The sequence below is a fragment of the Pelodiscus sinensis genome, chromosome 1, assembly GCF_052426305.1.
Source record: "Pelodiscus sinensis isolate ZL-2025 chromosome 1, ASM5242630v1, whole genome shotgun sequence".
Lineage (NCBI taxonomy): Eukaryota > Metazoa > Chordata > Testudines > Trionychidae > Pelodiscus > Pelodiscus sinensis.
Window position 1 is genome coordinate 120,847,808 of NC_143052.1, and position 26,070 is coordinate 120,873,877.

General features: G+C 42.4%; 1 protein-coding gene across 2 annotated transcripts in view; it reads right to left on the minus strand.

The window, feature by feature from the left end:
• Window positions 1–26,070, minus strand: part of LMNTD1 (lamin tail domain containing 1) — a 267,606-nt gene that overhangs the window by 187,967 nt on the left and 53,569 nt on the right. For both annotated transcript variants that reach the window (XM_075898606.2, XM_089769804.1), the window contains exon 4: window positions 15,683–15,808. In XM_075898606.2, the coding sequence (XP_075754721.2) occupies window positions 15,683–15,808 (126 nt within the window). The remainder of the gene's footprint in view (window positions 1–15,682; window positions 15,809–26,070) is intronic.

Consider the following 26,070-nt stretch of genomic DNA (forward strand, 5'->3'; position numbering starts at 1 on the left):
TCTTACATACACAGCTAGTTTACACAGGGCATGCTCAGAAGCGTAGTGGTGGTATAAGCATAATCAGTCGGTATATGAAAACCACATGATACCTAGACTTTGAAGTAAACTGGCTGTTTCTTTAGAAGAAAAGTGTTTCTCCAGGAGTTGAAGTGGTCCTAATCAGAGAAGAGGTAAGTGAGGGTCCATCTGCTCCCTGACCTTCAACTCGTATGGTGTGATGACATTGCTTCTTTTAGCACTGTGGTTCTGAAGCAACTATTTATTGACTGTCTCATGCATACATATTTATAGCTGTATTTGCTAGCCCCATAAGCAGTAAGGGGAAAAATAGGACAAAGTTTTGCTGGAAACAAATAAAGGTCATTTGTCTCATCAGATCTTGTCCTTTCACAGTACTTTTATTCCCTAGGGATCTCTCTAATTGTTTCTTGATTATTCTAGCTTTCTGCCTCTAACATTGCTGAGCAGCTATTCCATGTCTATTATTAGCTTCTTTATGCACGAGCTAGTACCCAACTCTCTTCTGAACAAACTCAAAGTGAGGCTTCAGTGACTAAAATATGACCTGAATCTGTACCATCAGCCACAGAAGTATCCTCGTATTTCAGTAAATGCAAAGATCGCTGGCTGTGGGGGGACAATCATCTGAGAGGTGCACAATACAAGTTGTGTGGGTTTTAAAACCACAGGATACACAGGTAACAGTCACATGACATTTTCACAAAGTGTTCCTCTCATGGCATGGTGACAGCCAAGAAGGTGATGAAAACCCAAGGCTTACACATATAAAGAGTTTACACAGAAGTCTCCATTTCCTTTCTGGGCCTCATGTTCTGTATGTTGGCAATATCTCAAGCACAACAACTTCTGGGTTAGTTTGGCCTACGGGCTCTAATCATCTTGTGGCATTTCTACCACCCCGAGAAGTTGAAAGGATGAGTGTCCATAGGTGGAGTACAGACAGTTCTCTACGCTGATCTGGGCACACTCCTTACAATATGTAGACCTTCCTCCGCAACTGGGCAGACCTACAGGTTGCACCCAGCCACCAGGTGCAAGAACACAGGTCCACCTCATCAAAAGCATCATACTTACCCATCCTGCAAACACTGAGGCGGGTATCTCACTCGACAATGATTTCAGGGAAACTAGTCAAGCACCTGAAGTGAAGCACATACATTAAGTGTTTGCAGGATTGGGGCCAGAGAGTCTAGGATATTGTGATAAGTCACATGCTTTATATGCAGGCACTATTGCAGGAACTTTTCATGAACCAAACAGAGAGCTTTTCCCATTCTCGAATCAGGAAAAAAGAGTTTTGTGCTGCTTTGTCTGGGGCCCTCCAGACTCTCTGTGTTATGGGAAATGTACACCACCAGGATGCAGCACAATGGGGGATAAATACCTTTCAGAGACTAAATATACACTAGCACTTTTCTTGGTAAACCATTTGTTGATGAGGGGTATAAAAAGCCCCCACACCTCTGAATGAAAGAAGTTTCATCCACCAAAGCACCACTGTGCACAGTGCTACACACTCTCCTGCTGACATAGATCCGCCACTTGTTAGGGAAGGTTTAATTATGCCAGTGGAAGAGCTTTCTGTAGCTACATAGGAGACCTTACAGTAGCACAGCTGCAGAGCTACTGCCGGGACACTTAAAGGTCTCTAGTATAGACATGGTGTAGAGTGCAGACATAGTGCACTAAGAAATGGACACAACTATTTACCAGAAAGAGATCCAAGGAGGGTAGGGGGAAAGACAGATTCCGCATATCTGGACAGCCTTCTCAAACACCCATTTTTACCGTACTTTCCGGCGTATAAGGCGACTGGGCGTACAAGACGACCCCCTAATTTTTTAGTTAAAAGATAGGGCTTCGTCTTATACCCCAGCGCCCCTCCGCCTCCTTTGCTCCCGGTGTCCCTGGTCTGCTGGAGACGGTCCCCAGCAGACCAGAGGCACCAGGAGCAAAGCCGCAGCAGCAGCGGGGTCCCGCGCCTCTGAGGCTTTGCCAAAGCAAAGCCTCAGAAGCGCGGCACCCCGCCACCGCTACGACTTTGCTCCCGGTGCCTCTGGTCTGCTGGGGACCGTCTACAGCAGACCAGGGACACCGGGAGCAAAGCCTCTGAGGACGCCCCGGCAGCGGGACAGCCCCGGCGCACCTGGGCTGCCCCGCCGCCGGAGCCCCTCCGCGGCTTTGCAAAGCCTCGGGGGAAGCCGCCGCCGGAGCTCCTCCATGGCTTTGCAAAGCCTCGGGGGAAGCTGGCGGCGGGGCAGCCCAGGCGCGCCTGGGATGCCCCGCCGCCGGCTTCCCCCGAGACTTTGCAAAGTCGCGGAGGGGCTCCGGCGGCGGGGCAGCTCAGGCGCGCCTGGGATGCCCCCCCGCCGGCTTCCCCTGAGGCTTTGCAAAGCCGCGGAGGGGCTCTGGCGGCGGGGCAGCTCAGGCGCACCTGGGATGCCCCCCCGCCAGCTTCCCCCGAGGCTTTGCAAAGTCGCGGAGGGGCTCTGGCGGCGGGGCAGCTCAGGCGCACCTGGGATGCCCCCCCGCCGGCTTCCCCCGAGGCTTTGCAAAGCCACATACCGGCGTATAAGATGACCCCTGATTTTGGGGGGATGTTTTTTAACATCAAAAGTAGTCTTATACGCCGGAAAATACGGTATTATTATTATTTATTACATTATTACTGCCTAGAAGCCAAAATGGAAATTGGTCCTACTATGATTGGCGCTGCAGTATCACCTATTAAGAAACAGTCTCCCTTCAGAAGAACTTCTAAGTAGACCACGAAGAGTAGGAGAAGAAATAGAGACTTGGAGTAGTGAAGTGATCTGTCCAAGGTCAATAACAGAGCTGGGAATAAAACACACTTCTAATGCTGCCAGACCAGTCCTGTGCCCTCCCTGCTAGAGCATGCCAGCGCCCTAAGAGTTTGAATACTTTTGCTTGACTGATACAACATTTATGCTACATTTATCCTTGCCAAGTGTATAGACATTTGCTCATGCATGAAAATAATTTCCTCCTTGGAGGAGGTTGTCATGGCCCTGGTTTGCTTTGCTTAAACTGGATGCCCTCATTTCTGGTGTGTTTTATTGCTAGAGCCAGCTGTATCTGTATAGGGACACTGCATATGCCAAAAGTATTTCAAATGTTAAACTTCATTTTTCTAAGTCTTTCAAGGAAGCCAGTAATTATAAACTGAATATTTAACCCCAAGACAAGTGTGGTAAGTCTGCATGCACTTTAAGACCTCACATATATATATATATAATCTCACAGAAGGCCTCTCTGAGATAAAACACATTTTAAGGTCCCCTATCTCAGCCTTTTTTTTTAACATAGTTATATTTTAAAATGAATAACCCACTCAAGAGACGGAATAGTTCCCTTGAGCAAGTATATACCAGACAGATTTCTTTCCCTCAGTTACACATGGTGCCCTGGTGGAATCCACTGCCGTTCAGTCTGCAAAGTCTGCCTCTTACTAGGCACAAATAAGAGTGGTGGGTCTGGGTCCTGCAGGCTCAGCACTCTGGCCCAGGGCAGCAAAACACCTAAGCCTGTGCAGAAAGCTATACCCATGAGGAGTCCTGACGATGTCAATGGGGTTGTTCATGGGCATTAAGTTAAGCCAGTGTTAAGTGTTTCTGTGGGTCAGGCTAGAATGTTGCTTGCTGTATTGACCCCTAAAAGAGGATTTTTATAGCTAGCATGATTCTGATTTCATTGTGGCCCTTCTCTTTCAAGAAAAAAAAGCCTCTTGTTGAAAGCACCTCTGTTTCATCAGTGATTTACCCACAAAGTGAGAGGAGGCTTCACCAATGATCATGTGATGCCCAGAATCAGCTTAAAACCATCAGATGGCCACTCTACTTAGATTCTGCAATAAGAATATGTCATGATCTCAAGTATCTTCATTCAGCAAATGGCGCTGTTGTTACTCTTAAAGAGAATTCCTATCTAAGCATAAATAGGGTCCCACTAGGTCCTGTTGGTAGAATCTCACTGGGTGAAGCAAAGTGGAACTCCTAGAATCAGCTCTGTTATTAGACAGCACTGGAAATCACAGTGTGAGTGCTACAATTTTAATCAGTGTTAGTAACTTGATAGGGACCCTTAAGTTAAGCTTGCAGGTACCCAAATATATTTCTGCCTTGTTACTGGCTTCTCTATGGAGAGGAAAGCATGGCCTGAGTGAAGAAGAATGATTCCACACTCATTAAAAAAAAATAAGAAAAACCTAGTCATGAGAGATGGCTTGGGAGATGACATTTTTGCAGAAAAGCAGTCAAGATTTTAATCTGAAAACTGGAAACTTCAATGTTTTAGTCTTAGCCACCAAAACCTAATTAATTCTCTTTCCTCTATAAAAAGCAAAATATGTTAATCAAAACCAAAATGTTTTCATGAAAAATTTCATTTCGACAAAGCTCTATTTTTAACCCAACCGCCCTTTTCATTTAAAAATTCTTACCAGCTCTAATAATCATGCTTTTTGACAGTTCATAAAACTTGCTTCATTAGACTATATAAGAGGGGAAAGCCAGCAGCACTGTGTACAATTCTCTCTGGCTCACTGATTACCCACAGATTTACATTAGATATACCACTGCAGAACTCAACCCAGACAGTCCAACACAGTTAATACTGTGTGTTTGGTTAACTAGGACATCTCCAAAAAGATTATTCCTTCAAAATCCAACTTCTTTACTCATGTGACAGTACAAATGACACATTGGCCCAGTCAAAAATCACAGCTGTAATAGCTGTCAGAAATATTCTGGATGCCAACATATGGCCAGATAAGAGGAGCAGCCATTCATTTAGGCTATGTCTACACAGCAACGTTATTTCGGAATAACTGACATCAAACTGAAATAACATAGTCCATGTCTACACAGCAAGCAGTTATTTTGATATACTGATGAAATAATGTGAAGCTGGAGGAGTGCTTACTTTTGCGGAAAAACTCCTGTAACCTTCATTTTATGAGGAGTAAGGGAAGTCAGAGGAAGAGTGCTCTAACTAGAATTTCCTGCTATGTAGACAGCGCCAAAAGACGAAATAAGCTATTTCAACTTCAGCTAGGCAACTGACGTAGCTCAAGTTGCGTTCCTTATTTTGGCTTTTTAGCCCTGCTGTGTAGACATTCCCTCAGAAAATAAAGCTCTCCAACATCCAGCAACAAAACAGAGTCCCTGCAAGGTCAACTGGGAACCGAAAGGGTAGGAAATAGAAAATGGTATCTTGAAACAGAAGATAGGGGTTAGAGTATCACAGATGAACTCACAGGCTCCTTGGTATATTAATACTTCTGCACAAAAAGACAGATGAAAACTCATGTCTTATCTGTACTGTATTGGCTCACTTAAGGCTCAGCAATGTCAGGCTGACAGATATTTCGCTGCCCAGCCCCCCTCATAAAAGGCAAGATGATGATATTCTGTATAAAGGGCAGCTTTTAACTGCTCCATTCCAAAAACAGAACCAGGCACAAACTATGACTCAAAGCAACAAATTATCTTAGTATTGAAGTTCCCTCAAGGATATTCTAATAGCTTCTTGAGAATTCCAGTATATGGCCTCAATAACATTGCTAAAAAGCTATTCCAGGTCTTTTATTAGCTTCTCATTGAAAGAACTAGGACCGTAAACACATGCCCTTGCTTCTCTTCCTCGGGGTCAGGAAAGATGGGGGAGTCATCTGTTACTACCCTTGGCCAACAACAAATTTCCCAGTCTATGTCAGGGAAAATCATAACAGATCACAATTTTAGGTTTTAATTCTCATCCAACAAGTAAGGAATTTCTATTAATAAGGAGAAATTCAGTCATCCTGCACATAACTGCACATTTGTGTCAGTCACCCTAGGATTTAAGCAACTGAGGGTTTTTCAGCTTCAACCCTTCCCATCGTCAGTCTGCAAAGTGTCCTATACCTCACCCTTAGGAGTGGGTCGATACACATGTGTGGAGTGGCTGGCAAGAGTATGTGGGGTGTAGGGGTACTTCTGTTGAGTCAAAAGTTAAGTCTATCTTTGGTGTTCCATACAATAAGGAGGTTTATCCTATTTAGTTGAACAACATGGTGTTGTTCACTGGAGAACTCTTTGGCTGTGTCTAGACTGGCAAGTTTTTCCGGAAAATCATCTGCTTTTGCAGAAAAACTTGCCAGCTGTCTACACTGGCCGTTTGAATTTCCGGAAAAGCACTGACGATCTCATGTAAAATCATCAGTGCTTTTCTGGAAAAACTATGCTGCTCCCGTTCAGGCAAAAGTCTTTTTCGAAAGACTTTTGCGCAAAAGGGCCAGTGTAGACAGCATAGTACTGTTTCCTGCAAAAAAGCCCCGATCGTGAAAAAGGCGATTGGGGCTTTTTTGCGGAAACCGCGTCTAGATTGGCCACGGATGCTTTTCCGCAAAAGGTGCTTTTGCGGAAAAGCATCCTTCCAATCTGGACGTGCTTTTCCGAAAATGCTTTTAACGGAAAACTTTTCCGTTAAAAGCATTTTCGGAAATTCATGCCAGTGTAGACGTAGCCTTTATGTTTAGCACTAACAAATGGTCATCTGAGTACCAACAGCTGCATTGTATCTACTGATCACAGTATTCTAGGGGTGGTACAAAAAGAGAATGGATAGTAAATCAGTGGGAATTTTGTCATGGCCTTTTATAAATTATCTGAATTAAGCCAGAGGCTAAGTTTCTTTGCCTACTTTTAGGTATTTAACTGTGGGATAAAAATCCACAACAAAATTCAGTCACAATATTTTTTCTCTGTGATATGTGCTCCCTTATTCAGTTCTAACCAAGCTTTGTCATCTTATGACATGCAGTGTGAACTTTCTGCATTTCATTTGTTCTGTCAGCTACTCGTAGTTTTCTGTTGCAGGTTTTCTTACTGCTGCAGATGTGTCCAATTCTTCAAGGCTAGCTATAAATGATTCTGTATGTGGCATGGCAGAAATGGAAGGCAGTCTAGTTATGATACAAGAGAGCATCTGTTGCTTTGCGATCCAGATCTGTTTTTGTTTTTTTGTTATGAATATATAACACCAGATCCTGGAAAGGGAGAAAGATACAGCATCACTGCAAGTGCATTTGATGGGAAGATGTAGGTTGTTGATAAACAACGTGAATTCATCAAGTACCTCTCGGCAGTTATATTTGTAAGTATATTTCCTACATACTAACAGTTTATATTTGGAAATCATATTACATCCTGGAAACTGTTCACACAGGACAGGGTCCAAAGTTCCCATAGCTGCACCTTGCAACTGGAGAGTCTCTCCTGCTATTTCCTATTGAATATAAAGTGGTTACAGATACAAATAAAGCATGTTATACCGATGACTATGTTTGTGTTTGACTATTGTATAGCTAGCTATTCCTTTAAAAACAAACTAATGCACAAAGGCTATCTTCAAGATTTTGGTATAAAGAGAAGTGGCATTAAAATTAACTAATGCCCCAATCCTGCCTCATGCTCCCAGACCTTTGCATTTTGCGTGGTGTTCTACAGACTTCAACAGGGCACCTCAATGGCTTACCAGGAGTCTACCTGCATGAAGCAGCTGCAGGACTGATGCCTAAAAGGGTATTTTCAAAGTTGTAATGATTTAGATATTCGGTTCTCTTTCTCCTGAAGAAATTGCCAGTTTTCTTAAGGTATTAGGGAAGTTTCTGGACAAGGGGATATAGATGTAAAGGAATACAATATGTGCGCGCACACAGGTCTACCTACATCTACCTGTATCATAGGGTAGCAAACTATATCTATTTCAGTGTGTGTGACTGATAGATTAGAGGGATGGAACTGAGTGGAAAGGAAAGACAGATATAATATTGAATAAATACTGAAAGATTGTTTGAAATTTAGCTTTTATCTTTTTGGAGAGTAACCATGGCTTTTTGTTTCCTTAACTGATATATGTAGGTAGATGCATTTTCTATATGCAGTGTTTCTATATATTATCACACAGTCATGTCAATGTCATGTTAACCATGCCATGAAGAAATGTAAAAGATAAGAATCGTACATAAAGTTCACAACTCAAGGACTTTTCAACATTAAATGAGAAATCACACATCTAAGAGTTTGAACCTTAAAATCTATCAACTACACTCAGAAAACTTTTGAATACCAGATTTTTGTTAAGTTTAACAGTATCCTAGAGACAAGCAAGCCAGCTCAGCGTACGTCTAAACTACATGGCTCTGTCGACGGAGCCATGTAGATTAGGCAGGACAGCAAAGGGAAATGAAGCGGCAATTTAAATAATCGCCGCTTCATTTAAATCAAAATGGCCACTGCACTGTTGCTAATCAGCTGATTGTCAGCACAGCGCAACAGTCTCGAGGGGGTTCTGCCAACCCCAGAACCCTTCGTCGGCAGATCCTGTAAGCCTCATTTCATGTGGCACAAAGGATATACCGACAAAGGGTTCTGGGGTCAGCAGATCCCCATCTAGACTGCTGTGCTGTGCTGACAATCAGCTGATCGGCACAGCGCAGCGGCCATTTTGATTTAAATGTGGCGATTATTTATATCACTGCTTCATTTCCCTTTGCCATCCTGCCTAATCTACATGGCTCCTTCGATGGAGCCATGTAGTTTAGACACACCCTCAGATATAATGGGAACCAATCCAAACTCAAAATCAGACCTTAACCCAAACTGATGAGTAGGTTTTAAAGAAATAACTAAACTGTTTTTTTCCCCCATTTAATTCTCATGTGCCTCTGTACTTCTTTGTTCTAGTTAGTAAGAGTAATAAAAAAACAACATAAGGACTGGTCATGTACTTCTAGGTATCTAGCAAGTAAAAAAATACTGATAGAAATCTTGCACAAGGGCCCAGATGGACAAATTTCCACCTGATCCCAAGACAAAGGGTGGAATTCCTCCCTAAAAACTTCTCCCCAGCTAAGAATACAAGAACTATTAATTCAATACATAAATTAAGTTGTGCAGGGAATGCACAACCACAGAAAGCTTTAGGCTGTTATAAGGAATGTACATTTTCTTGCTTTTACAATATTATCTTCTAAAAAGGCAACACTTACTAACTGGAGGTGATCCATTTCGATTAGCCAATGCTTTCTCTCTACATGAATCAAGGTCTACAGGAGTGCATTGTCTTTGAGAAGTCTACATTTCATCTGAAAATGCCACCTGTGTCAAGTGATCTGATCTTACTGTGACATCACATTCACGGTGATGTCAGAGCATAGCAACCAATTTGTCCGCAAAAGATATTGCTACACTACATTAAACACTGTATTCATCTGGCAGTTTGAAACTTGTTAATAGGAGACAAAAGAATAGTGCCTAAATATATTTGATCATTTGCCTCCATAGTTATTTTGCTTTTTGTAACCCTTTTGTAAATATTAATATATAAATTTCCAATTTGATTTCTGCCAAAGACTAAAAAATAGTAAAAAGAATCAATGTAGGTTTAGATATAATCCTGGTCATCCAAAGATCATACATACTTGGTATAACCTTTCACTCCCCTCTACTCACCTGAAGACGAAGGCTATGTCTAGACTACCTCCCTCTTTTGAAAGACGGATGCAAACTAGACATATTGAAATTGCAAATGAAGCCGGGATTTGAATTTCCTACACTTCCTTTGCATAATCGCATCACAGCGTTCTTTTGAAAAACGATATTTCAAACGTGAAACCACAGTCTAGACGCAGTTCTTTCAAAAAGAAAAGCCTTTTTCTATGCAGGATTTTTCAAAAAAGGCTTTTCTTTTTGAAAGAACTGTGTCTAGACTGCGGTTTCACTTTCGAAATAGCATGTTTTGAAAGAATGCTGTGACGCAATTACACAAATGAAGCGCAGGAAATTCAAATCCTGGCTTCATTTGCAATTTCAATATGTCTAATTTATATCCCTCTTTCGAAAGAGGGATGTAGTTTAGACATACCTTAAGAGTTTAAGATCTTGTGAATGTTACTTAGCTCTCCTCTCTGATGAAATGTCTTCTAAATGTTTTCTCTGGAGGCACCTCATGCCGTGGTTAACAGAAAAACTCAATAGAGCATAGACTACACTACAGTGGAAGGTTGAATTAAGATACATATCTCCAACTACATTAATTACATCGTTAGAGTTCCTGTGCTGCCCATACAGCAGGAGGCCAATGGGAGCAAATGCTTCTGCTGGCTTCCCTTACTCCTTGTGAGAAGCAGAAGTACTGGTGCCAACTGGGGAGGAGGTGCCCTCTAAGTTCGATTTAGTGGGTCTTCACTAGACCCACTAAATCAAACTCCAGAATATTGACCGCAGCAGCAATGATTTTCCACATAGTGTAGACATGGCCTAGGAGTATGACTGTTGCACAGAAGTGATATGCATACTGAGCATGGATTTACTATTCCAAGATGCAGTAGTAACAAGAAAGTGCCCTGTGATCATCTTCTATTTTTTTACACTTCAGCTAATTTAACCACAAAGAAGCTGAAAGGAAGGAGAGGTGGTATAGATCTACATGATATATCAAGGGAACTCTAGTTACCGTGGTATAATCTTCCTTTCTCTCTATGCCTGTGCAAATCCTCAGTACAAAGAAACTGGTGAGCAATAGAAAATACCAAGAGTAAATGGTGAGTGCTTCATTATACAAAAAGTAAAGGAGCTCCCTTCTAATTTAAACATCTCATGGCTCCTCAATCAAAAAAAGGAATGTGATCAGGCAGCAAGAGACGATTCTAGTAGCATAAAAGATTTTCTGACAATAAAAAACAGCTGGTGCCATCGTTATCTGAAAAGATACACACACACGAGTGCTACACATCTCACAATTTCTGTAATATTCTCTCTCTTCATTGGGTAATATTCCCAGAAAAAGCAATGAATATAAGGTCTTTGTCCAATTGCTTTGCAGTGGTTTCCAAATCTGCCTTTGGTTCAGAAATCTAGCCTTCTAAAAAGACGGTATTCTCTTTGCATAGCTGCCTCCGATTACTTTTGACTGTTGCTAGGACATTTGGAAGTGCACGTGCATTCCACAGTGACACAATGGAAAGCATTTCAGAGGACAGTGCATGACTGAGGAGTGAGCTATCTGAAACAGTTAAGTATTTTATCAGTAACAGTCAAGACCAGTATCAGACGTTTTATTCCCCAGCTAGGCAGAAAGCACAGTGACCTCAGACTCAATGGGCATCCAGTATAGAATTTCTAATGGAGTGTGAGTGTAAGCTGGAGAAAAAACAGCTGACACTAACTATAAGACTGTTCTTGGAAACAAAGCAATTCACAAATCTCAACGAGGTGGATTTTGCAGGCTTGTTATTTACAGTGGGAATAGTTTGTTTGTACCCAACTCGGACAGAAACATTAGTACAGAGCAAGCTTTTAAAAGCACAGATGAATAGAGCTTATGAGAATTCTTTGAAAGTCTTTTTTTTTTCTTGGTCATTTTAAATTGGACTGTATTCGTTTGCCAGATGTACATCGGTGCTAAAATTAATGTATAATAAGTGATTGAAATTAGCCTCTGTAGGTCTTTTCTATCCTAAAAAGAGACTACAAATAAGAAAGCAGCATTAGTTTTGGAATGGAAGCCCTAAATGATACTCCATTCAGCTACTGGGAAAAAGACACTTCAGTTGGACTGAAATAATGCTTAGCGTTTTTAAAGTACCTTCTAATCAAATGAAAAAAATTAAATGCGTTACATTGCTGAGGACTTATCTAAGCTAGAATCAGACCCACCAATGGGGGGGGGGGGGAGGAAAGGGTTGGAACTGCCCCAGGGCCAAGCATTTCAAAACGATCCAGGGCTCCCAGCCACTGCGGGGCCCTTTAAATCACTGCCAGAGTGCTGGGTAGTGCACTCTGAGCGGCTCTGAGGGCTGGCTGTAAGGGAAAGAGCCATGGTGCAGCGCACTCCAAGCAATGCTAAAGGCTGGCTGCCCCCTGCCTTGCCTCTTCTGGGAGCAAAGAGCAGCCCCACCACATACTCCTTGCCTAGGGGCCCAGCAAGTCTGTCACCCTCCTGACTAGGATGCACAGTATATTTTTAAAACTTGCTCATAAATATGTTTTAACAATACTCATTTTGTGCTTTTCTCGACAGACACTACAAGTTAGATAGCACTGTTTTACAGACGAGGAAATTGAAAGATGAAGTGTTTTGTCCATTATCACATAGGAAATGCACAGGAAAGCTACGTCTAGACTGGCATGATTTTCCGGAAATGCTTTTAATGGAAAAGTTTTCCATTAAAAGCATTTTCGGAAAAGAGCGGTAGATTGGCACGGACGCTTTTCCGCAAAAGCACTTTTTGCGGAAAAGCGTCCATGCCAATCTAGACGTGCTTTTCTGCAAAAAAGCCCTGATAGCCATTTTCACAATCGGGGCTTTTTTGCAGAAAACAAATCTGAGCTGTCTACACTGGCCCTTTTGCGCAAAAGGACTTTTTCCCGAATGGGAGCAGCATAGTATTTCCACAAGAACACTGATAATCTTACATGAGATCGGCAGTGCTTTTGCGGAAATTCAGCTGGCAAGTTTTTCTGGAAAAGTAGCTGATTTTCCGGAAAAACTGGCCAGTCTAGACACAGCCGAAAGGTAGGAACTGAACCCAAATCTCTGGTTTCTGACCAAGTCCTTTAATAAAGCATTGAGCATTACATCATTACCAGTCCATTACATCATGGAGGGTCTATACTTGACTGTGGGGGGCCAGATTTTCCCAAGACTACAGTACCCACATCTTTCAGTGCCAATATTTACAGCTAGATTTGCAAACAAGCTCTCTTCGGTTCTGAGCTCTCTCAAAAATCTAGCTACCCAGAGTTACATTTGCTGACTTACTCTGTTGTCATATGAGCTGCTCCCTATTTAGTTCAGCCCAGGTGTAAAAGAAAACTCGAGTGCCCCTATAAAGTGGAAGGAACTAGAGCAAAACCAGAGAGATCCTGCAGAAGAAAAAGTCTACATGGAACAGCCAAGCTCACGAGACAGCTTACTTTGAGGTTTATGTTACGTTGTTATTTAAGTTAATTAAAATGACCCTCAGGATGGAAGTAATTTTGGACCATATGCAGTGTGTGTCTTCTCTGTGATTTGAGCTGAATGATAACTCTATCTGCTTATCTAAACAGCTCCTAAAATACTTTACAGACTTGATAGACAGGAATCATTACACCCACTACCATAATACAGCTACAGGTGGGGCAAAACATAGCCATTATTTAACAGCACTAAAAGTTTAGGAAGAACACAGTATCTCATTAAAATGTAGAATAAATGTAGGTACGTGGAATGCATTGGCTCTCATCACAATTAGCTAAGGATACGGGGTTAATATCCAAAGTCTCATAGACTCATAGACTCATAGACTTTAAGGTCAGAAGGGACCATTATGATCATCTAGTCTGACCCCCTGCACAGTGCAGGCCACAGAATCTCGCCCACCCCTCTTAGAATAATCCTCTCACCTATGTCTCAGATATTGAAGCCTTCCAATACTTTGAAGGCCCCAACATGCAGAGAGTCCTTCAGCTGTGATCTGTGCCCAATGCTACAGAGGAAGGCGAAAAACCTCCAGGGCCTCTGCCAATCTACCCTGGAGGAAAATTCCTTCCTGACCCCAAATATGGCGATCAGCTAAACCCTGAGCATGTGGGCAAGACTCACCAGCCAGACACCCAGAAAGTTCCCTATAGCAACTCCTATCATCCCTCCATTGACCTATTTCCAACTGGAAATGAATGGTCAATTAGTTACCAAGATCATGTTATTTCATCCAACCATCCCCTTATCATAGAATCAGAACTGGAAGAGACCTCAGAAGGTCGTCAAGTCCAGCCCTCCGCTCTAGGCAGGACCAATCCCATCTAAATCAACCCGGCCAGGGCTTTGTCAAGCCGAGACTTAAACACCTCTAGGGATGGAGACTCCACTACTTCCCTAGGTAACCCATTCCAATGCTTCACTACCCTCCTAGTAAAATAGTTTTTCCTAATATCCAATCTGGACCTCTCCCACCACAACTTGAGACCATTGCTCCTTGTTCTGCCATCTGTCACTACTGAGAACAGCCTCTCTCCATCCTCTTTGGAACCTCCCTTCAGGAAGTTGAAGGCTGCTATCAAGTCCCCCCTCACTCTTCGCTTCTGCAGACTAAACAGACCCAAATCCCTCAGCCTCTCCTCGTAGGTCATATGCTCCAGACCCCTAATCATTTTGGTTGCCCTCCGCTGGACCCTCTCCAATGCGTCCGCATCCTTTTTGTAGTGGGGGGCCCAGAACTGGACACAGTACTCCAGATGTGGCCTCACCAAAGCCGAATAAAGGGGAATAATGACATATAATGCCGTATAAACGGCAACATATTTAATGACCACAAGGAATCAGAACATCCATCTCATCCAAAAGACACTTTCTCCTACAGTCCAATGCTCCATACTATCCCACTGCAGCTTTGAGTGAACACTGACCCAGAGACAAATTCATTTCTCTACCAATACAGAACTCAAGAGTTGGGACTGAGGTGATGAGGTCTGAGGATGCTGCTAATCATTATAGAGGACAGCTGTCCAAACCACTGCCCTTCACAACTGGCTCTAACTGATATCTCCCTAGAAAGGCCAAAAAACTAAATAGGGGATAGAGACTAAAGTACCATCTCATCCTCTAGCTCAGGATTAAGGTACACTGGCAGTAGGGATAAACTTTGCAATGCCTTTGCCTGTTTTTTTCAGAGGTAGCTGTGTTAGTCTGTTTCAGCAAAAGCAAGGAGTCCTGTGGCACCTTAAAGACTAACAAACTTATTTGGGCATAAGCTTTCGTGGGCAGGAGCCCACTTCATCAGATATATGAAGATCCACTTCACGCATCTGACAAAGTAGGCTCTAGCCCATGAAAGTTTATGCCCAAATAAATCTGCCTATTTTGTTATCATTGTGAGGACAGAGAAAGCAAACCATTTTTAAGGCACCTTTCCACTGCAGTTGAGTCACTTAAAAATATCCAAATCTGTTGGTAAATGCTGCTACATAACATAGGACAAACAAGCTTGATAAATCTTCCAGCTCTAATTTGATTTACTTGGGGAGTGGGGTGAAGTGTCTTAATCATTAAGAAAACAAAGAGTTCTTCATGAGAATTAGCAACATTATTTGGATAGGTTCATACTGTAACAAACTTTTTCATTATTATTATTATTATTATTGTGTCAAAGCTACCAGAATGTAATTTGAAGAATCAGTTTTCCACAGGGGTAGAACCATCTTTTACTGCCTACAGTAATAAAAGCAATTTTCCCCTAGCTATGTTGAAGGTCAAGTGCCACTTGTATTTTAAATATTTACACAATATTCTCACTTTAAAAAAGAAAATTAAAATTGTATCGGCGCTTATTTAAAAAAAAATCAGTCTCCCTGTTGTATTATTTGATAGTTCAGCAGTCAAAGAAATTTATGAAAACATTGCAGTTGAACGCTTTCCAAAAACTTGTATAACTGAGAAGGCTAAGTTACCTTTTCAGAATGCATTGAAATAAATAGCATTATGATGCTAGCTATACAATAATTACACACAGTGTTGTGCAAAAGAAAGCATGCCCATACAAAACTGAGATATAACAACTGATCAGTAGTTTAAAAAATCCATAGTGCCTCTATTATGTTTATATTGATCCCACCTTGTTCCGTAATGCCATAACCTCAACTGTCAGTGTATCAACTTGCTGGTTCAGGCACTGGTTCTCCTCTTGCATTTTCTCCGGTGTGATTCGATCCACATGTAACCTCATTTGTAACTCCAAAAACTACAGAAGAATGTAGAGACTTATTAGACAGGGCAACTTACATGATTATTAAAACAGGAATGAAACACCAAAATCAATTCGGCAATGAGCTACACTGATCAGCAACATTTCTTAGGCCTTGTCTACCCTACACCTTTTTTGCCAAAAACTGCCTTTTACCAATAAAACAGTGAGCATGTAAAACACTGCAATGCAACTTGTGTTGTAGAAAACACCCAGCTTAAATGACAAAAACCTTCCATATCACTGAGACTTTTCACACACACCCCTTTATTGTCAACATATAGTGTAGACACCTTGAGGCACTTTTTCATTTTATTGTCCTCCAGGAAGTGTCCCACAACCCCCGTGCTGCTGTTCTGGTCAGCACTTTGAACTCCGCTTGCCCACAGCCAGATAAACAGCAATGCGCCCCTTCCCTTTGAAAACCCCAGCAAGGTTACACTACATTTCCTGCTGGCTGGCTCAGTGTCCCGGATCAGTGTCTTCCCAGGTACCCTTGGCTGGCGATCGCACCAATCTCTCTCCCACATGGACCACTGTAGAGCTCTTGGATCTGATCAGTGTATGGGGAAAGGAGTCTGTTCAGTACATGTGACCAGTAGGAATTAGGCAAATTTCTTGATGGTTGTATGAAAAGGGGCGTGAGCGGGACAAGCTCCAGTGCAGAGCGAAGAGAAAGGAGCTGAGGCAGGTGTACCATAAGGCAAGGGAGACGAACCATTGCTCCAGCGCTGTACCTAAGGCCTGCTGCTTCTATAAGGAGATGAACGCTCTCTTTGGTGATGACCCCCTTCCACTACCAAGAGCCCCGTGGAGGCTTCAGAGGCAGGGAGTCAGCAGAAAGAGAACCTAACCTGAAGGATGAAAAATAGATGAAGAGGTTGATCTAGACAAGGATGTGGCGCTTTGAATGGGGCGGGTAGCTTGGAACTATTCTCCATTCCTGAGGCGCATAGCCTGTCACAGCAGCAGTGTTTTGGGGAGCAGGGAACAGGAGATGAAATGCAGTGTATGTGGCTGTAGCTTGTGGAGTGCAGTGGTTGGTGTAAAGCATAGAAAAGTGGGAGGCTGGCATATATCTGTGAGCTGCATATTGTCCTGTGTTGCTAATCGGCACAGAGAGATCTGAATTGAATCCTCCAGAGAGATGCATTGGAAAGTTTTCTGCAGGTACTTGTTAATTCTCTGCTACAGGTTCCATGGCAGTGCAGCTGTGTCCCATCCCCTTCCGCCATCACTTATGCAGGGACAAAAATGGAATATAGGTAGGTTGCATATGGAGCAGGGCAAAAGTCACAAGCATCCAGTTATCCTCAGCAGGAAACATGGGGGATAATTTTAGAATGAGTTCCCTGCAAAGCTGCCCTGCAAGCCCTGCAAAGACTGTATTTTATTTTGGACATATTCACCCACTCCCACTCCCCACGCTCACTGTGCATATGGTGCTTGCAGGGGTGTGCCTTGCAATGGTCAATAGAAAAGTGGCTGAATATGTTGCAAAAGGTGCTTGTGAGCAAAATGTTTAAATATTGAGACAGAATTTAACAATCCCTCTTTTGTGCACTATGCTTTTCAGTGGGGCTCTTGAGTTCGAGACACGCACCCCAGCAGAATGGCTCCAGCAGACAAGAAAGAGGCCAAGATGCCGCAGAGAGGATATGGTTAGGGAGGTGATACAACACTCCTCTGCAGTGTCAAGGAGATGAGAGGAGCACTAGGAAGCAGAAAAGGCAGAAAAATCAAGCTTTTGCTCAAGACACCACTGACGAGATGATAAAGCTTGTGTCTGTCATAAACAGAGGTTAGTCCAATAGAAGATATTTCACCCACCTTGTCTCTCCAAGAACCAGAGCTGAATCACACACAGTGGTGTGTGCTGTTAGTAAATAAAAGAGATTTTATGAAGTACAATCAAGCCCAGTGGAAATTAGGGATGTAATAGTGTAGTTGATTAAATGATTAACTGATAAGCACGTGCATTTCCTCCACACCCTGCCAATAAATAGTTTAGCAGGCTGGCTAAGTCCCAGCTCATACCAGGTCCCAGGAGCTACCTCCTCTGTGGCTCTGCACATTAACAGAATGGCCATCAGAGCACCTGTGCTTTTTCAGATAGGCTCTTTTTGCACTAAAAACCCCTGTGGAGTGTCCACAACTGGCTTTTTGAGCAAGAGCTGTAGTGCAAGGAGTTATTCCTCATGGGGAGAGGAATAACTCTACCGGCAAAAGCCCTCTGTCCTGTTGATTTACTGTTTAGTTTTGGGGTTTTTTTCCACAAAAACACGCTTGAGGTAAGGATGCTCCACCGGTGCAAAAACACCCCACACCACATGTAGTGTAGACATAGCCTAAGTATTTTAGAAGCCAGCAGGAAGCCAGCTTGGTTCAATCCCAGCTTGCACTGGCTCCTGGGAGCTACCCCCGCTGCTGCTCTGAAATAATAGTGCAGAGCCAAAGCAGGGATAGCTCCCAGGACCCGGCGCAAGCTAGGACTGAGCCAGGCTGTCTGCCAGCCCAACTCCTAAATGACTTTCAGTGCAGAGCCGCAGTGGAGGTAGCTCCCAGGACCCAGTGCAAGCTGTCACGGAGTGCTTGCAGTGCTAACCCTTATGGATGAATTGTGTAGGCAACAACATTTTTTCAACTACACAATTAATGAATTACACGCTTCTTAACATCCCCAGTGTAAATAAGGGTTACCTGAGGGAGCAGTCAGTGTGTACATGCTCCTTTCATTATTAAAGGGGGCTTGCTGGAATGATTTATTTGGGGTTCTGATCCCATTTGGGGAGTAGGTTCCCTGAAAGCTGTGCCCAAAACTGCATTCTTCTCAGACCTGAAGAGATTCAGTGTCTGTATTGCTCTTTGGAGGGTGAGGGGGTAGGGATCTCAGCTCTGTGCCTTGGCTGGGGAGACTAGGAAATATGGCCCAGAAGGACAGGGTGGTGAGAAGCCCCAGAGAGCAAGGTGGTGAGTGTCAGTGGCTTTGTCCAATTATTAAACAGAGGAAATAAATTTCAGCTGCTTGAGAAGTGGGAGGGGAGCCATGTGGGGTTTGTCAGTAGTGATGGGTGTGCAGTGGCCTAGGTGTCTGCATGTCACATTGACAGCCCTACCAAAGAAAGCAGGGAGTGAATGCCCAAGGAGACTGAACAATCCACCAGGATCCCTGAAGGTCAGGTTTGAGGCACATGTTAATAAGAACATAAGAACGGCCATCCTGGGTCAGACTGAAGGTCCATCTAGCCCAGAATCCTGTCTGCCCACAGTGGCCATTGCCAGGTGCTCTAGAGGGAATGAACAGAACAGGGAATCATCTGTGAATCATCATCCCGTTGCCCCTTCTCAACCCCAAGCAAATGCTAGGGGCACTGTACTCTTCTAAGTGTGCTTTGAAACAGAGGGGATGTCAGTCCAAGGGCCTGTTATTCCATCTTCACCAGCAGTAAATTCACATAAGTGTAAATTTTTATTACTGTTATTTTAAAGAAAAAATCACACTCATGTTTATCTAACAGCAGTCGTTCAGACAGGCATGACTAATTCCTTACATTTTTCATCCATTATGGATATTCTCATATATAAATAATTGAAAAGCTCTCATCTCTACTGGGGTTAACAGAAAATATGCAACACAATGAATTAAGATAAAAATTCTACCTACTAAAGAATATACTACACCACCCTGGTACTAAGCCCATGTTTGAAAATGTAGGGGTGTAGAGTTGCATCATCGTCCTGCCAATATACAGACTGATGATAAATTGTGATTTTTATTTAATGAAAGTATACAATTATCTGTCATTAAGAAGTGGCTGATGCAAATGTGTATTTTGGCCTTCTTTATCCCTTTGGATCTTTTGATTAAAAGCGTGATGAAATGCAAGATCAAGCCATATCCAATAATGAATTACAAAACTAACAATTAAAGGATTACCGGTAAGTCAATTTTTTCTGTACTAACATAAACCATCTCTCCTCACAGGTTTTAATTTACTAAAATGTTGCCCACTCACAAATCCTGGTCAAATTCAAGATCCAGTCTGTCTAATAAAAGTCATGTACTGAAGTTTATGCACAGACATGTGTTATTGATTGGTTGGAAAGTTGCCCATCAGCCTCTGTAATTATAGAATCCCAATTGTATTGTAACTTTTGGGCAAACATTGCCAAATTATTGATCTTTTTATAACAATATATATACTGTTTACAAACTGTGTATCCACTGGAAGACTCATTTATTTGATCAGGCAGAAGATGCAGAGGGCCACTAATGTTAAGTCTATTTAACCTGTAATATTATGGTCCCGGTCATACCATAACCCATTATACAGCGATGTTAACTTTGGATCTTTTTGCCCGGTACAAGTACATTGTGTATAGGGAATCTAACAAGGCAATATGGTTAAAACCTATAGTTAAAACTGCATGATGAACTACAGCACTTGGGTTTTATTTTCACAGCACACTGACTTGCTATGCCCCCTCCCCCCCGCTTTACTTTTGTGTCAATCAAATGAAATAATTACCAAACTCAGGCAGGAGTACGGTGAAAGTTAATACAATAATAGCTGTATGAAGGGGCTTGGGAACTCTAGATGAAAGAACAAAGTATTCTGAAATCGAAATGGTGATGGGACATTTTAAGCAGGTTAGCTTTCATAGTTAGGTGTTTAATTGTAAACCCCATAGCTCTCATTTAAAATACATATTGGCCCTGATTTTTTGGTCTAGCCAAGAAGCATTCAGCAGAAATCCAAAGGAGTCCCGAGAGGTGGTTTATGCTCCCTTTTGTACTTTCTTCATCCTGGCTGCCAGTTATAAATCAGGTCATCCCCCAGTATGAGAGCACCCGAAAGACTGTTCCAACTTAAATCCACAGTCTCCAGATGCCATTATGGATCAGTTATAAAAGAGATGTCCCAGACACTCCAGCTTTTCCCTTCAGTGCTCAGTGACAACCAGAAAAAGACAAATGGGGGGTAAGAGCCACTACAGCAGCTCTACACTATTAAAGATCCAACTATTCAGGAGGAATTCTCCAATGGTCACTTAATCTGCCTTTAAGGCTGTTTTGTGCCACCAGAACACTGCAAAGAATCCCTATCGAACTAATGAACCAGGCCGAGGAAATGTTTAACTGATAGGAACAATGGAAAGTAGACAAATGCTCTCTTCCCTTAGTAATATGATCTCAGAGTCTCTATTCCTCCCAAAATGGAGCAATGATTTCAACGCCCTCTTGTCAGTTACTTCCTGAAATGCTCTTGAACATGTTCATAAGTGTTTGAAATAAGCCTGAGGAGGGACACATATTACAGTCCCATTACAGTTGTCTTAGTGTCTGTGGCAGACACGGTGATTAAGCTATAATACATGGTTAAATCACTGTAGTATGACAACTCAATCGGATCCTATAATGTTATAGCAAAATGCAGGACAATGTAGCACTTTAAAGACTAACAAGATGGTTTATTAGATGATGAGCTTTCGTGGGCCAGACCCATTTCCTCAGATCAAATAGTGGAAGAAAGTAGTCACAACCATATATACCAGTTGTGACTACTTTCTTCCACTATTTGATCTGAGGAAGTGGGTCTGGCCCACGAAAGCTCATCATCTAATAAACCATCTTGTTAGTCTTTAAAGTGCTATATTGTCCTGCATTTTGCTTCAGCTACCCCAGACTAACACGGCTACATCTCTATCACTATAATGTTATAGGATTTGGATTCGGGATAAGAGTGTCTCAGGTTAAGGTGGACCACATGGGGGGAGGGGGGAAACAGAAGCCAGGCAGAGAAGCCAGTCTGTCCCCAGGGGTATCAAAGTGGTTTGGAATGGTGGCTCAGCTAAAGAAAGAAGCTATCCAAATTCCTGCGGATCTAGAGTAATTCTTTACTATGCTAAAACAAGAATCTGTGTGTAGGGGGAGGCAGTCCACACAAAGACCTATGCATCACTTGAATTTCCGTAGGATTTTGGAGTAGGCCATCTGCAGTGAAGTGAATTACAAGTTTGGCGAAATGCTCTGTGTTGCAGTGTCCTACAACACTCAGTCTTCAAGTTGCAATTTAATTTTGCCAGCAATCGCCAGTATTCCCAGTGCTAATATTTGGGTTTGAAGAAAGGCTCCATTCTTCACATACCAGTTTCTCCATCTGCTTTATCCTCAAGTGAAGTCATAATCTTATATTTATGACATCAGTTTGTTGCTATGGAAACAATGTAACTTCTCTTTCAAAACTATGTAGCGAGCATTACATGCATACAGAAAGGGATGGACAAGGCTTCAAGGGACTCTCTTAGGGTACATCTGTACAGCAGGGTTATTTCAGAATAACTGACGTTATTCCAAAATAGTGTGCATCTACACTACAAGCCTTTATTTTGAAATAATGTCAAGCTGGAGGACTTCTTACTCTGACTCATGGTAACCCTCATTTCATGAGGGGTAAAAGAAGTTGAAGGAAGTGTTTTTCCTTCAACTTCCTGCTGTGTAGACACCACCAAACAACGAATTAAGTTATTTCGACTTCAGCAACGCAAGTAACATAGTTGAAATTGCACAGCTTAATTCAACTTTAGCTTTGCTGTGAAGCTGTACCCTTAGAGGAAGAAAGAGAAAAATAACATGCAAGGATGGAATAAAATGCTAAAGTGTAAAAACCAAAAGACAGGGCAAAGGTGGCTACAAGTATCCTTTTCACTTGCCTCATTATCAGGGAATCCAGGGACTTGCTTGGTCCCCAGCTTAAGTTACAGCAGCCTTCCGTCAGCCTGTGGCCCCAAAAGAATAGCTGTGTTTTCCCTATCTTCCTCCCTTCCCAACACACTCCCTGAGTCCTGGCATGCCCCATACAGTGGATGGCACAAGAAGGGTTCAGGGACCCTATTAGGTTATGGGTATTCCTCAGTAGGAAGATCTACCTGCGACATGGCCTGTTTACATGACAGAGTAGGAAAGAGGCCATAGTGGAATAGAGAATCAGGGTCAGAGGATTTTCACTGGGGTTTCTGACAGTCTAATTTGGCCTGCAGATTTGTAATTACCAGCTGTGATGCATATGACAGAGAGAACACAACTTGAGTTTCAGCTCCCAGGGTGAGCCTGCAGCAACAGCAGTTAGGAAAAAAAACATTGCTTTACTTGTGAGCTGAACAATTTTGTTCTCAAAGTCAATGAAAGTCAAACATGGAGCCCTCTGAGGCTTTGAAAATATCACTCTGGGGAAGAGTGGAAGAATGACTCTCTAGCTCAGAGGGACAGGGAGGGGCTCTAGATAGCAGAAGCAGCCTAAATTTATGCAGTATATCACTCACATGTTCCTCATTAGTGACCCAGATTCACTAGCAGCCCACAAACATATAATGTTGGATCCATTTTCTTGCTGTAAATTATTGGTATTACTAAGGATGAAGTTATAGAAAAAGTGAGCAATGCTAATGAAATTTGTTTCCCTTAACTCTTTGCCTGGTACGCTGATAATAGTCTTGTGCCCTTTATTCCTTATTATATTCAATATTTTGGCCTTCCAAAAGGCGCATGATAGAATGACCCCCCTATTAAAGGAAGTCCTTGAAAAGTGGCTGAATTTAAAGGTTAGATAAATGTCTATCAGGGATGGTCTAGACAGTACTGGGTCCTGCCATGAGGGCAGGGGACTGGACTCAATGACCTCTCGAGGTCCCTTCCAGTCCTAGTATTCTATGATTCTACTACAAGCCATGTTCTGTTTTTACTTATACCACTGTAAATTAGGAATAACTCAATTAAAACGATTAGAGTCATGCTCCCATAAATCTAGTGAGTGCGCACAATCAGGCGCACAAGGGTAATCGTGAAAGTATCCTGAACTGCTGAAAAGCAATAACAAACTCATTACATTAACAGAGCTAGTAGAGCATGAAACAGCCTCCCATGGGAAGAGGTGGAAACCCTGCTTGGTAGGAAAAGGCGATAATTAAAACACACGGTATAAGAACATTCCTGTCCCAATGCAGTAAATGACCTGATATTTTTTCCTTTGTCTCTGAATTATGGCAACATCCTGGGGTGCAACCCAGGCCAGTGAGGGGCTGTGTCACTACCTACCCTGCAACCTGGGGTGCTTCACAACCCGTTGCTGCTGCAGCTCCCACCTGTTCCTCTCACAAACAGCCTACAAGTCATACCACAAGGCTGCGTCTAGACTGACAAGTTAAACCTTGCCAGCTGTCTACACTGGCCGCTTGAATTTCCGCAAGAACACTGACGATCTAATGTAAGATTGTCAGTGTTCTTGCGCAAATATTATGATGCTCCCGCTCAGGGATAAGCCCTCTTGCGCAAATGCTTTTGCGCAAGAGAGCCAGTGTAGACAGGTAAAAACTGTTTTGCGCAAAAAAGCCACGATGGCGAAAATGGCGATCAGGGCTTTCTTGCGCAAAACCGCGTCTAGATTGGCACAGACGCTTTTCCGCAAAAAGTGCATTTGTGCAAAAGCGTCCGTGCCAATCTAGACGCTCTTTTCCACAAATGCTTTTAACGGAAAAACTTTTCCGTTAAAAGCATTTGCGGAAAATCATGCCAGTCTAGACGCAGCCCAAGTGTCGGTGCATAGCTGCAGCTGCCAGTAACTCTGGGTTCCAGAAGCATGGGATACTAGCTTACCTCTCAATGCAAAGTTTATTCATACAGTAAAAGAACTGACATGGTATCTAGAGTGAAAGGGGCCTGTGCTGTTTATTTTCACCTCTATATGCTGAAATGATTTTTCTTGCTTCCTGTCTTCCTCCTCTCAATGTCTAAAGACATTGTTTATAACATACGTAAACTGAGGTAAACACATATTCTTCTTTCAGACCTGCTCAACCAGTTCTGCCTAATTGGCGTTATGTGAGTTTGAACATGTGCCATTAATATCATTCAGGGGAATTCAAAACTTTACAAATAATGTTGCTATATACATGTCATCATGATATTATTGACCAGCAAGTTTTTAGTTTTCAAACGATACTTTACAAGTCATATTTTGCACAGAGATAATTATAATGGTGTATAATGGTGTATAGGCGCACTGCATCACACTAATATGTTGTTCTTGAAAGAGACACAAAGAAAAATGAGAGAAGAGAGAAAAGGAGAGGACGTTTGGGCCAGATTCTGCTCCAAACTATATTGAGGAGCATACTACTCTGCAACTAATCCCACTGGAACTAATAGGGCTGCTCACTGAGGATGGATTGTACCCATTCAGAGTAAGAGTGATAGAAGCAGGACACTGTAAGCACTCATTCATACAAAGACTGGCTTTCCATTTTATGGTAAGGGAAGATGGATTCTGAATTCTGTTTTTCATTTATAATTGGGAATACACCAGTATATGTATATTCTTTAACTCTGTCCATTAGCAACCATCCCTACAGCAAACTCATATTTACTTTGTGTGTATTTTATAGACGGAGAGAGAGAAATATTAATGATACATACACAGTAAATGTGTGTTAGTCATAGGCATGGTAATGAACAGAGTTAAGAATGACATAATGGATTACCATGAGTACAGCCAGATGATGTTAGCAAGATCAAAGAAGGCAACGACACTCATTGGCACCGATTCAGAGAGGTATTAAACTTGTGCATAGGGAGATGTCCCACAAAAAAAATCAGTGGGACTGCTCCCATGCTTAAAATTAGGCACATGTTTAACTGCCTTAACCAATCAGGGTCATTAATCCTTCAACATCTGGCTCTACTGTGTTTAATTTCATTGCAAGCAGAGACAACATGCCTTACACCTCTCTCCTCCTCTTAGCACCAGAAGTTGATCATATATCAAAGTGAAAAGCTCAAGCTGTGGAATCAGAGGTGTCATGGAAAGTTTCCAGTGGAGAATAAAAAAGTTAGGTGGAAAAATGAAAGAGAGGGGCCTCTTCTCTACTGTATCTAGGTTTTTACTGATCTCATCATTGTACTAGGTTTAAGCTAGTGTAAGTAATGGATTCTCTGTAACTTTAAGTTTTTAAATCATTTTTAAGTATTTCAGTAAGTCAGCCAGAGGTTATGGGTCTGTTACAGTATTGGGTGGGTGAAGTTCTGTGGCCTGCAATGTACATGTGGTCAGATTAGATGATCATGATTATCTCTTCTGGCCGTAAAAAAACAGATGAGTCTATGAAGTAGGGTTTTGTTTCAAGGATCTGAACTCCTCTGATCTGTGTGCTCATCAGGTTAGAATTTTTTAGTCCAAGAGCAATACTTAAGAAAGATGGTCTCC